General features: G+C 47.0%; 2 protein-coding genes and 1 long non-coding RNA gene across 9 annotated transcripts in view; 2 read left to right on the top strand and 1 right to left on the bottom strand.

Annotated features, from left to right (window-relative positions):
• LOC139232625 (uncharacterized) overlaps nucleotides 1–13,322 on the top strand; it is a 973,018-nt gene that overhangs the window by 828,868 nt on the left and 130,828 nt on the right. The gene's annotated exons all lie outside the window — the stretch shown is intronic.
• LOC139232608 (zinc finger protein 256-like) overlaps nucleotides 1–13,322 on the bottom strand; it is a 43,720-nt gene that overhangs the window by 30,305 nt on the left and 93 nt on the right. The window contains exons 1-2 of one of the 6 annotated variants that reach the window (XM_070863040.1): nucleotides 13,208–13,260; nucleotides 12,324–12,411 (exon numbers count right to left, since the gene is read on the bottom strand). The exons of 1 other annotated variant lie outside the window; for it this stretch is intronic. The gene's annotated coding sequence lies outside the window, so the exon portion shown is untranslated. Of the gene's footprint in view, nucleotides 1–997; nucleotides 1,135–1,228; nucleotides 1,382–12,323; nucleotides 12,412–13,207; nucleotides 13,261–13,322 lie in introns of those variants that run through there. 4 more of the 6 variants (XM_070863041.1, XM_070863038.1, XM_070863042.1 and 1 more) reach the window with 4 other exon arrangements.
• Nucleotides 843–4,040, top strand: LOC139232617 (zinc finger protein 383-like). Of its 2 annotated transcripts, none has more exons than XM_070863056.1 (2): nucleotides 843–924; nucleotides 2,961–4,040. In XM_070863056.1, the coding sequence occupies exon 2, from the start codon at nucleotides 3,312–3,314 to the stop codon at nucleotides 3,900–3,902; it is 591 nt and encodes a 196-aa protein (XP_070719157.1). In that variant the 5' UTR covers nucleotides 843–924; nucleotides 2,961–3,311; the 3' UTR covers nucleotides 3,903–4,040. The 2 variants fall into 2 exon arrangements, with proteins under 2 accessions (XP_070719157.1, XP_070719158.1); XM_070863057.1 differs by lacking the exon at nucleotides 843–924 and adding an exon at nucleotides 990–1,383.

The following is a 13,322-nucleotide window of genomic DNA, read 5'->3' as shown; positions in this document are numbered from 1 at the left end:
ATAGTCTGTCTCTCTGTTTTTACCACCAAAGTGGATAACCTCACATTTATCCACATAATAGTCCTTACTACGAGGGCGATCAAGGGGTATGGCGAGAAAGCAGGAATGGGGTACTGAAGTTGCATGTTCAGCCATGAACTCATTGAATGGCAGTGCAGGCTCGAAGGGCCGAATGGCCTACTCCTGCACCTATTTTCTATGTTTCTATGTTTAGAGGGTTGGGGCGATGACCCAGCCCGGTCTGGACGTGGATTGGGTGTGTAATGGATCCGTTGGTAAGGATCACCCACCACCCCTGTGCTCACTGACCTACATTGGCTCCCGGTTCAGCAACGCCTCGATTTCAGAATTCTCCTCCTGGTTTACAAATCCCTCCACGGCCTCGCCCCTCCCTATCTCTGTGATCTCCTTCAGTCTCACAACCCCCGGCCCTCCCCCTGAGATAGCCTCTAATTCTGGCCTTGACCATCCCGGATTATAATCGCTCCACCAGCGGTGGCCGTGCCTTGAGCTGCCTGGGCCCCAAGCTCGGGAACTCCCTCCCTAAACCTCTCCCTCTCTTTCCTCCTTCAAGACAGTCCTTAAAAGCGGCCTCTTTGAGCGGCCTGTCGCTCCCCGGCCTTCATTGATTGTTGTGTCTCGGGGCCCAATGTATTTGTCCTGGAACACTCTCACACCGCGCTGTATAAATACAAGTTGTTGTTGTTGCGGCTCAGCCAATCAGCGGCACAGGTCCTGCCCCTCGGGCTCCCCGATTGCTTGGAGGACCCGCCGCCGTCTCGCTCCTCCAGCCCCGCCCCGCTCGCTCCCCATTGGTCAGAAGTTCCCGTCAATAAGTCCGTGGGCCAGGGTCACGTGTCCCTCGAGCGCGCTCCGCCAAACTGTGTAAAGTGGTGTCGGGGACCCGGATGTGCGGACTCTCAGGTTTGGATTCCCCTTTATTCTCCCCCTCCCCCCCCGCGCGATTCTCTACCCAATCGGAGCGGAGAAAACTCACTTTACGTCACCGATCGCGGCTCTTTAACGGACACAAACGCCTTTCCCCGGAAGGCCCCGTGCCGACCCGACTCCGCGCCACAGGATCCAATCGCGCAGGCGCAGCTCCCAGTGTGGGGGGGCTGTTCGTGTCCGCTGGGCATGCACTGCTGTTACCAATGGTGACCGAGAGGGGACGCTGTGCGGGGCGCGGTTCCCGGTGCGCAGGCGCGGGCTCTGGCCTGCCAATCACCCATCAGGCAGTGCGGCTGCTGGTGAGACCTGTGACATCATCGAACCCCAGACAGTGACATCACAGAAGGAGACCATTCGGCCCATCGTGTCCCTGCCGGCCGGCACAGGGCTCTCCAGCCTAATCCCACTGTACAGCTCTTGGTCCTTAACCCTGTAAGTAACGGCACAAAAAAAGAAAGACTTATATTTATATAGCGCCTTTCACGACCACCAAACGCCTCAAAGCTTTTCACAGAGAATGAAGTTCTGTTGGAGCGCAGTCACTGTTGTAATGTGGGAAACGCGGCAGCTAATTTGAGCACAGCAAGCTCCCACAGACAGCAATGTGATAATGACCAGATAAACATTTTGTTATTTTGATTGAGGGATAAATATTGGCCAGGATGCCGGGGATAACTCCCCTGGTCTTCTTCAAAATAGGATCTTTTACGTCCACCAAATAGAGAGTTGACCGGGCCTCGGTTTAACGCCTCATCCGAAAGACGGCTCCTCAGCACTGCACTGCAGTGTCAGCCTACAGTTTTTGTGCTCCAAGTTCCTGGAGTAGGACTTGAACCCACAACCTTCTGACTCGGAGATTACAGTGCTACCCACTGAGACATAGCTGACCCCTCTGCTAAGGGTCATAGGTCCTTGCTATCCACTCTATCCAGGCCCTCATAATTTTATACACCTCAATTAGGTCTCCCATCTAATCCTTCGACCAAGTACTTTAATTCTATACCCCACGAGTTATTAACCATTCTGCTAAGGCAAGTAGGTCCTTCCTATCCACTTTATCTCGGCCTCTCAAGTGCATATCCAGGTACTTTTAAATGCTATAATGGTTTCTGCCTCTACCACCTTTTCAGGCAGTGAGTTCCAGACTCACACCATCCTCTGGATGAAAAAACTTCTCCTCAAATCCCATCTACACCTTTGACCAATTAATTGAAATCTATGCCCCCAAGTTATTGACCCCTCTACTAAGGGAAATAGGTCCTTCCTGTCCACACTATCTAGGCCCCTCATAACTTTATACACCTCAATGAGGTCTCTCCTCTACCTCCTCTGTTCCAAAGAAAACAACCCCGGCCTATCCAATCTGTCCTCAGAGGTAAAATTCTCCAGTCCAGGCAACATCCTCGTAAGTCTTTGTACCCTCTCTGCTGCAATCATATCTTTCCTGTAATGTGGTGACCAGAACTGCACGCAGTAATCTAGCTGTGGCCTAACTAGAAGCCAGCCAGAGTCAGCACCTTCAGGGAAGGAGAGGGAGGGAAACCAGTGAATGTAGAACTGAACCCAGCCAGAGTCAGCACCTTCAGGGGAGGAGAGGGAGGGGAACCAGTGAATGTAGAACTGAACCCAGCCAGAGTCAGCACCTTCAGGGGAGGGGAACCAGTGAGTGTACAACTGAACCCATCCAGAGTCAGCACCTTTAGGGGAGGGGAACCAGTGAGTGTAGAACTGAACCCAGCCAGAGTCAGCACCTTCAGGGGAGGAGAGGGAGGGGAACCAGTGAGTGTAGAACTGAACCCAGCCAGAGTCAGCACCTTCAGCAAGGAAAAAATGTTGGAGATGATGTAATGGGTTTGGATTTCAGCACGGGAAGTAGGGATAGTGTGTGTGACAGGGATTTACAGCTGTGGGGAAACCAGAGAGGAATGTGTGTACCACAGAAACGAGAATTGACTGTTCTGAATTTCTATCCTGTCCTTAGTGATTATTTTTGTAAACTCCTTTTACAGGGGGGATTGGAAAGGGAGGATTTGCAGATGGGAAATGCAAACCAAATATCACCATGATCTGACAGTCACTCGATCCACCGCAAAATGAATATCACTGGCCTTTGAATGTGGAAAGAGAAATGTTTGTCTGTTCTGCCTGTGGAAATAGATTTCAAACATCAGTGTGACTGGAAAAGTACGGAGACACACACACCCGAGTGAGAGTGTTCCAGTGGAAAGAGCTTTAACCAGTTACACAGCCTGAAAAAATATCGCACCATTCACAGCGGGGAGAAACTGTAAACGTGTTGTGTGTGTGGACGAGGCTTCAACTGATCATCCAACCTGGAGAGACACAAGGTCACCCCCACCATGGAGAAACCATGGGAATGTGGGGACTGTGGAAAAGGATTCCGTTCCCCGTCCCTGCTGGATACTCATCGACGCAGTCACACCGGGGAGAGGCCGTTCACCTGCTCCGTGTGTGGGAAAGGATTCACTATTTTATCCAACCTCATTGAACACCAGCGAGTTCACACTGGGGAGAGGCCATTCACCTGCTCCGTGTGTTGGAAGGGATTCACAAATTCATCCAACCTTCTGGCTCACCAGCGTATCCACACTGGGGAGAGACCGTTTACTTGTTCTGTGTGTGGGAAGGGATTCACTCAGTCATCCAGTCTGCTGAAACACCAGCGAGTTCACACTGGGGAGAGGCCGTTCACCTGCTGTGTGTGTGGGAAGGGTTTCACGCAGTCATGCAATCTCACTGCACACCAAGTTGTTCACACCAATAGGAGACCATTTCAATGTTCTGACTGCGAGAAGAGCTTTAAAAGCAGAAGTGATCTGAGGAAACACCAACGTATCCATACTGGGGAGAGGCCGTTCACCTGCTCTCAGTGTGGGAAGAGATTCACTGACCGATCCACCCTGCTGAAACACCAGCGAGTTCACAAGTGACTGCAGGGTTTGGATTCTGCTGTGAATCACATCAGGACTGAACCGTGTTCATTCTGACAGTTGGACTGTGTTTCCCCTGTAACTGGGCTGGAGTTTAATTTTCTGGATATCTGACAAATAAATCAGTTTTGGTTCAAACAGTATGTCGATTCCTTGATTTCTCCAATATATGAGGAGACTAATTGTTGTCCTGTCACCGACTGTTCCTTTTTTGGAACTTTTCTCCTTCAGTCAACAAAGATCTGTCCTGATGCAGCACCTCACATGACCTCAGGATGTCCCAAAGTGCTTTACAGCCAATGAAGTACAACAACATCAAAGTACATTTGAAGTGCATTCACTGTTGCAATGTAGGAAATGCAGCAGATGATTTGCACACAGCAAGCTGCCATGAACAGCAATGTGATACTGGCCACATAATCTGATTTAATGATATTGGTTGAGGGTTGATGGGGCCTCGGTTCAGCGATTCATCCGAAAGACTGCAACACTGACAGGGCAGCAATCCCTCAGTACTGCATTGGAATGTCAGCCTAGATTTTGTGCTCAAGTCTCCACAGGTGGACTTGAACCCACAACCTACTGACTCAGAGACAAAACTGCTACCACTGAGACACGACTGACACCCGATCATTACTCGTGATTATTTTAGTTTGGTTATTCTCATGGACAAACCCCAGCTCCCAATACCTTCCAGAGTGCCTCTCCTAGCCTTGGTATCCAGAGAAGGTATTGGTAACATGTCCATGTACCTGCCTGGGAGTGTTTGATGGGACAGTGGAGGGAGCTTAACTCTGTATCTAACCCGGGCTGTACCTGCCCTGGGAGTGTTTGATGGGACAGTGTAGAGGGAGCTTTACTCTGTATCTAACCCGGGCTGTACCTGACTGCAGAGTGTTTATGGCAGACACGAGGTGCTCAGAATACACCATTCCGCGGCGCTGACATCCATCACCTCGGTGAGAACATCATTTAACACAAAGATAGAAACCCATCAGCTGTCCCTGGATACAGATCCGGAGGGATAGTGAGTGTCCCGAACATTGTTGTACAGTGTTCGATGGTTCATCCCTGGGTCTGGGCCTTTTAGTGATGATTTGAATTTGATGCCCTCGAGTTACTGACTCACCGACTGGTGGAAATAGTTTATCCTCATTTACCTGATCAAATTTTGAACAGCTCCCTCAGATCTCCAATTACCTTTTGTTCTAATGAAACGAGCCCCAGTTTCTCCCGATAACTAAAGCCGCTCTTCCCTGGTATCGTCTCAGTGAATCTCTCTGCACCCTCTCCATGGCCTCGACATCCTTCCGGGTGCAAGATCCCCAAAACCTGACAATATTGGAACTGCAGCCTAACCAATGATTTGTACAGGTTTACATGACCTCTGCCCTTTTGTACTCCACACCCCTATTTATAAAACCTAGGATCCCGTGGGCTTTTTAACCACTTTATCAACTTGTCCTCCTACTTTTAAAGATTTGTGTAACTGAACCTTTTGTAGGTTTTAGACCTGGCTAAAATACATTAACTTTGACTTAAATGTGCATCATGGGAAAGAGAAGTTTAGTCTGAGTTAGAAACTCAAACAATCGATTCACTGCAGACAGGTCGCCATGGCAACACTGATCAGACATTCCATTCACTGAACCCACTGTTGGAATCTGTAATCAGATCAGGGGAAAGAACAGGGTTTGTCTGTTAGTAACCACAATATAAGCTTAAACCAGAGTGAGTAACACAATAGATTAGATTGTAATGTGTGATGGTTGTACCTATAATTGTGAAACTATAAGAAATAACGATTAACGGCAGGCGGGGGAGTTTAGGGATATTGAGAAAATTACTGAAGAAAAGTAACTGCTAGGAACCAGGGAATGTGTCCTTGTAAATCACAGATTAGAGAAGTTCCAGCTGTCTTTTCCTCGCTCCCTGCCCAAACCCAGCAGAGAAGACAAAGAGGAGTCCGGTGCCAGAGGTGGATCAGTGCAGGGTATAAAAGTGAGGGGAGACTGATGTAAGGGGGCAGTCGGGACTGGAGACACCGGAGATCAAGCTCAGGGCGCCCGAGGTTCCATCCAGCGGGCTGACCTGGTGTCACTTACTGTGGACACGTGGGACTTGCATCTTTACTCTGATGTGGTAGAGCACAGAGAATCTGGTCAAATTATATTTCTTAAGATATTAAAGTTGCTAATAATAATCATTGAATATATTTAAGGTGGAGATAGAGTTTTGAAAGAGAAGGGAATGAAGGGTTATGGGGAGCGGGCAGGAAGTGGAGTTGAGGCCAGGATCAGATCAGCCATGATCTTATTGAATGGCAGAGCAGGCTTGAGGAGCCAGATGGCCTACTCCTGCTCCTATTTCTTATGTTCTTGTGTTCCTCAATGAGACAATGAATTAGCTAGAATCTTACAACCCTAAATCTCTCTGCTCCTCTACTCCATTGAAAGTTTTACCATTTAATGTACATTTCCTCACTTTATCTTCCTCCCAAAATCTACCACAACACATTTCTCTGCATTAAATTTCATTTCACATCTACCTGCCCCAATTACTAACCTGTGTATTGACAATGAAGGCACTTAAAGTCCTCTTCACAGCTGGCCATGGGCCCTTTTTGGCGTTCCCTGGAGATTTTGATCTTTTGTCCCATATACCCAAGCCCAGATAATTTCTCTATATTGAGCAGAGCAATGGTCCCAACACTGACCCTGGGGACACCACTGTTTACATCCCTCCAGTCTGAAGAACATCCATTAACCGTTACTCTCTGTTGTCTGCCCTTTACCCAACTTCCTCTCCACGCTGCCCCTCTCCCTTTAATACTGTGAGCCTTAATTTTATTAACAAGCCTCCTGTCCGGCACCTTATCAAACACCTTTTGACAATCCATCGACACAACATCCCCTGCATTTCCTTTCTCACTGCACGGTGTTATTTCCTGAAACCCTGCTGTCTGTCCTGAATGAATCCATTTCACTACCAAACGTTGCAATGTTTGCTCCACCCCACAGGGTTCCATCTGTTTAAAGCCACAACACAAAGGTCCAGTTTCCTCCTCAAGTTTGAGGGAAAACACTCCAAATTATCTATCTCCCCACAACTACAGAACAACATAAGAACATAAGAATTAGGAACAGGAATAGACCATCTAGCCCCTCGAGCCTGCTCCGCCATTCAACAAGATCATGGCTGAGCTGGCCGTGGACTCAGCTCCACTTACCCGCCCTCTCCCCGTAACCCTTAATTCCCTTATTGGTTAAAAATCTATCTATCTGTGACTTGAATACATTCAATGAGCTAGCCTCAACTGCTTCCTTGGGCAAAGAATTCCACAGATTCACAACCCTCTGGGAGAAGAAATTCCTTCTCAACTCGGTTTTAAATTGGCTCCCCCATATTTTGAGGCTGTGCCCCCTAGTTCTAGTCTCCCCTACCAGTGGAAACAACCTCTCTGCCTCTATCTTGTCTATCCCTTTCATGATTTTAAATGTTTCTACAAGATCACCCCTCATCCTTCTGAACTTCAAGGAGTAAAGACCCAGTCTACTCAATCTATCATCATAAGGTAACCCCCTCATCTCCGGAATCAGTCTAGTGAATCGTCTCTGTACTCCCTCCAAAGCCAATATATCCTTCCTTAAGTAAGGTGACCAAAACTGCATGCAGTACTCCAGGTGCGGCCTTACCAATACCCTGTACAATTGCAGCAGGACCTCCCTGCTTTCGTACTCCATCCCTCTCGTAATGAAGGCCAACATTCCATTCGCCTTCCTGATTACCTGCTGCACCTGCAAACTAACTTTTTGGGATTCATGCACAAGGACCCCCAGGTCCCTCTGCACCTCAGCATGTTGTAATTTCTCCCCATTCAGATAATATTCCCTTTTACTGTTTTTTTTCCCCAAGGTGGATGACCTCACATTTTCCGACATTGTATTCCATCTGCCAAACCTTAGCCCATTCGCTTAACCTATCCAAATCTCTTTGCAGCCTCTCTGTGTCCTCTACACAACCCCGCTTTCCCACTAATCTTAGTGTCATCTGCAAATTTTGTTACACTACACTCTGTCCCCTCTTCCAGGTCATCTATGTATATTGTAAACAGTTGTGGTCCCAGCACCAATCCCTGTGGCACACCACTAACCACCGATTTCCAACCTGAAAAGGACCCATTTATCCCGACTCTCTGCTTCCTGTTCGCCAGCCAATTCTCTATCCATGCTAATACATTTCCTCTGACTCCGCATACCTCTATCTTCTGCAGTAACCTTTTGTGTGGCACCTTATCGAATACCTTTTGGAAATCTAAATATACCACATCCATCGGTACACCTCTATCCACCATGCTCGTTATATCCTCAAAGAATTCCAGTAAATTAGTTAAACATGATTTCCCCTTCATGAATCCATGCTGCGTCTGCTTGATTGCACTATTCCTATCTAGATGTCCCGCTATTTCTTCCTTAATGATAGTTTCAAGCATTTTCCCCACGACTATGTTAAACTAACCAGCCGATAGTTACCTGCCTTTTGTCTGCCCCCTTTTTTTAAACAGAGGCGTTACATTAGCTGCTCTCCAATCCGCTGGTACCTCCCCAGAGTCCAGAGAATTTTGGTAGATTACAGCAAATGCATCTGCTATAACTTCCGCCATCTCTTTTAATACCCTGGGATGCATTTCATCAGGACCAGGGGAGTTGTCTACCTTCAGTCCCATTAGTCTGTCCAGCACTACCCCCCTAGTGATAGTGATTGTCTCAAAGTCCTTCCTTCCCACATTCCTATGACCAGCAATTTTTGGCATGGCTTTTGTGTCTTCCACTGTGAAGACGGAAGCAAAATAATTGTTTACGGTCTCAGCCATTTCCACATTTCCCATTATTTAATCCCCCTTTTCATCTTCTAAGGGACCAACATTTACTTTAGTCACTCTTTTCCGTTTTATATATCTGTAAAAGCTTTTACTATCTGTTGTTATGTTTTGCGCAAGTTTACCTTCGTAATCTATCTTCCCTTTCTTTATTGCTTTTTTAGTCATTCTATGCTGTTGCTTAAAATCTTCCCAATCCTCTAGTTTCCCACTAACCTTGGCCACCTTATACGCATTGGGCTTTGATTTCATACTTTCCTTTATTTCCTTGGTTATTCACGGCTGGTTATCTCTTCTCTTGCCGCCCTTCTTTGTCACTGGAATATATTTTTGTTGCGCATTATGAAAGAGCTCCTTAAAAGTCCTCCACTGTTCCTCAATTGTGCCACCGTTTAGTCCTTGTTTCCAGTCTACTTTAGCCAACTCTGCCCTCATCCCACTGTAGTCCCCTTTGTTTAAGCATAGTCGCTCGTTTCTGACACAACTTCCTCATCCTCAATCTGTATTACAAATTCAACCATATTGTGATCACTCATTCCGAGAGGATCTTTTACGAGGAGATCGTTTATTTTTCCTGTCTCGTTACACAGGACCAGATCCAAAATGGCTTGCTCCCTTGTCGGCTCTGTTACATACTGTTCTAAGAAACAATCCCATATGCATTCTATGAATTCCTTCTCCAGGCTACCCCCTGCGATTTGATTTAACCAATCGATATGTAGGTTAAAATCCCCCATAACTACTGCCGTTCCTTTTTCACATGCCTCCATTATTCCCTTGATTATTGCCCGCCCCACCATGAAGTTATTATTTGGGGGCCTATAAACTACGCCGACCAGTGACCTTTTCCCCTTGCTATCTCTAATCTCCACCCACAATGATTCAACATTTTGTTCATTGGAGCCAATATCATCCCTCACAACTGCCCTGATATCATCACTTATTAACAGAGCTACCCCACCTCCCTTCCCTTCCTGCCTATCTTTCCGAATCGTCAGATACCCCTGTACGTTTAATTCCCAGTCCTGGCCACCTTGCAACCATGTCTCTGTAATGGCCACCAAATCATACCCATTTGTAATGATTTGTGCCGTCAACTCATTTAATTTATTTCTAATGCTGCGTGCATTTAGGTAGAGTGTTTTCATCCTAGTTTTTAAACCATGATTTTTAGTTTTTACCCCTCCTGCTGCCCTTTTATATTCAGTGGCCCTTTTTGTTTCTTGCCTTTGGTTTCTCTGCCCTCCACTTTTACTCGTCTCTTTTCTGTCTTTTGTTTTTGTCTCCTTTTTGTTTCCCTCTGTCTCCCTGTATTGGTTCCCATCCCCCTGCCATATTAGTTTAACTCATCACCAACAGCACGAACAAACACTCCCCCTAGGACATTGGTTCCGTTCCTGCCCAAGTGCAGACCGTCCGGTTTGTACTGGTCCCACCTCCCCCAGAACCTGTTCCAATGCCCCACGAATTTGAATCCCTCCCTGCTGCACCACTGCTCAAGCCACGTATTCATCTGTGCTATCCTGCGATTCCTATTCTGACTAGCACTGGTAGCAATCCCGAGATTACTACTTTTGAGGTCCTACTTTTTAATTTAACTCCTAGCTCCTTAAATTCATCTCGTAGGACCTTATTCCTTTTTTTTAACCTATGTCATTGGTACCAACGTGCACCACGACAGCTGGCTGTTCTCCCTCCCTTTTCAGAATGTCCTGCACTCGCTCGGAGACATCCTTGGCCCTTGCACCAGTAAGGGTAGCCAATGTAACCCCACTTTTTAAAAAAGGAGGGAGAGAGAAAACAGGGAATTATAGACCGGTCAGCCTGAACTCAGTAGTGGGTAAAATGATGGAATCAATTATTAAGGATGTCATAGCAGCGCATTTGGAAAGAGGTGATATGATAGGTCCAAGTCAGCATGGATTTGTGAAAGGGAAATCATGCTTGACAAATCTTCTGGAATTTTTTGAGGATGTTTCCAGTAAAGTGGACAAGGGAGAACCAGTTGATGTGGTATATTTGGACTTTCAGAAGGCTTTCGACAAGGTCCCACACAAGAGATTAATGTGCAAAGTTAAAGCACATGGGATTGGGGGTAGTGTGCTGACGTGGATTGAGAACTGGTTGTCAGACAGGAAGCAAAGAGTAGGAGTAAATGGATACTTTTCAGAATGGCAGGCAGTGACTAGTGGGGTACCGCAAGGTTCTGTGCTGGGGCCCCAGCTGTTTACGTTGTACATTAATGATTTAGACGAGGGGATTAAATGTAGTATCTCCAAATTTGCGGATGACACTAAGTTGGGTGGCAGTGTGAGCTGCGAGGAGAATGCTATGAGGCTGCAGAGTGACTTGGATAGGTTAGGTGAGTGGGCAAATGCATGGCAGATGAAGTATAATGTGGATAAATGTGAGGTTATCCACTTTGATGGTAAAAATAGAGAGACAGACTATTATCTGAATGGTGACAGATTAGGAAAAGGGGAGGTGCAACGAGACCTGGGTGTCATGGTACATCAGTCATTGAAGGTTGGCATGCAGGTACAGCAGGCGGTTAAGAAAGCAAATGGCATGTTGGCCTTCATAGTGAGGGGATTTGAGTACAGGGGCAGGGAGGTGTTGCTACAGTTGTACAGGGCCTTGGTGAGGCCACACCTGGAGTATTGTGTACAGTTTTGGTCTCCTAACTTGAGGAAGGACATTCTTGCTATTGAGGGAGTGCAGCGAAGATTCACCAGACTGATTCCCGGGATGGTGGGACTGATCTATCAAGAAAGACTGGATCAACTGGGCTTGTATTCACTGGAGTTCAGAAGAGTGAGAGTGGACCTCATAGAAACGTTTAAAATTCTGACGGGTTTGACAGGTTAGATGCAGGAAGAATGTTCCCAATGTTGGGGAAGTCCAGAACCAGGGGTCACAGTCTAAGGATAAGGGGTAAGCCATTTAGGACCAAGATTCGGAGAAACTTCTTCACCCAGAGAGTGGTGAACCTGTGGAATTCTCTACCACAGAAAGTTGTTGAGGCCAATTCACTAAATATATTCAAAGGGGAGTTAGATGAAGTCCTTACTACTAGGGGGATCAAGGGGTATGGCGAGAAAGCAGGAAGGGGTTACTGAAGTTGCATGTTCAGCCATGAACTCATTGAATGGCGGTGCAGGCTAGAAGGGCTGAATGGCCTACTCCTGCACCTATTTTCTATGTTTCTATGTAATACCAGCAGAATCTAACCCCTGCAGTCACTTGTGAACTCGCTGGTGTGTCAGCAGGTTGCATGACTGAGTGAATCCCTTCCCACACTCGGAGCAGATAAACGGCCTCTCCCCAGTGTGAACTCGCTGGTGTATCAGAAGGTGGGATGACTGAATGAATCCCTTCCCACACTCTGAACAGGTAAACGGCCTCTCCCCAGTGTGACTGCGCTTGTGTCTCGATAGGCCAGAGATTCGGCTGAAGCCTCGTCCACACACACAACACGTGTACACTTTCTCCCCACTGTCAACGGTGCTTTTTGCTTCCATATTGAGAGGTCGATGATATACCGGTCCCAATGAATCGAGCGACGCCGTCAGATCTTGATGCGGCATGCAATTTGAGTTTCCCGTCTGCAAATCCTCCCCTTCTAATACCCTGTAAAATTAATTTATAACAGGAAAAAGGGAGTGTGAGAGAGAACCCACAAAGAGGCTGGTTAGTAATAGACAAGACAAATTTGTGAAACATGACTCTGCCTGACTGAATTCTGCTTTTCCAAATGTCCTGCTACTGCTTCTTTAATAAGACGCAGGTTAGTAATTTGAATTGAATGAATCTGCTAAATTGTGGGGCTGGCATTATAACAAAGCGACCATGACAGCAACCAGATTGTCGTAAAAACCCAACTGGTTCACTAATGTCTGACTCTGGCTGGGTTCAGTTCCACACTCACTGGTTCCCCTCCCTCTCCTCCCCTCCCCTGAAGGTGCTGACTCTGTCTGGGTGTCAGTGCTCTCGTCACCTCTTTATACACTCTGACCTTCCCTATATATCTGTAATATCTCCCTGTTTTGGTGATGGGCTCTCCCTGACCACTCACCATTTCACTTTCTGAGACAGATGCTCCCAGACTGTCACCATTGCAGGGAACCATACAGCACAGAAGACCAATCGGTCCATCAAGCCTGTCCGACTCACTGAAAGAGCCACTCCCTGCACCTACCCCAAAGCACTGGAACATTTTCCCTTTGAAGCATTCATCGTTTTGAAAGTTATTATTGATGAACTTTTCAAAGTGTGGAGCCCAGAATGGAGCCCAACCCTCAATATCTGAGGTGTAACTAGTGACTGATAAAGGTTGACCATAATGAGCTTGTTGTTGTATCTATACTGCTATTAATACTGTAACAGATTGATCAGCTGACCCTGCCCCTCACAGATTTGTGGTCACCTTTAAATTGGACCATTTGGTTTAGAAAGCCTCCCATTTTTCTTCCTTCCAGAATACATTGAGTGTGGGTGTCCCTGGGAGCCTGAGGCCCTGACCCCGCGGGCGGGCGGGACAA

The sequence above is a fragment of the Pristiophorus japonicus genome, chromosome 20 (genome assembly GCF_044704955.1).
Source record: "Pristiophorus japonicus isolate sPriJap1 chromosome 20, sPriJap1.hap1, whole genome shotgun sequence".
NCBI lineage: Eukaryota > Metazoa > Chordata > Chondrichthyes > Pristiophoridae > Pristiophorus > Pristiophorus japonicus.
This window is presented reverse-complemented; position numbering and strand designations above follow the sequence as displayed.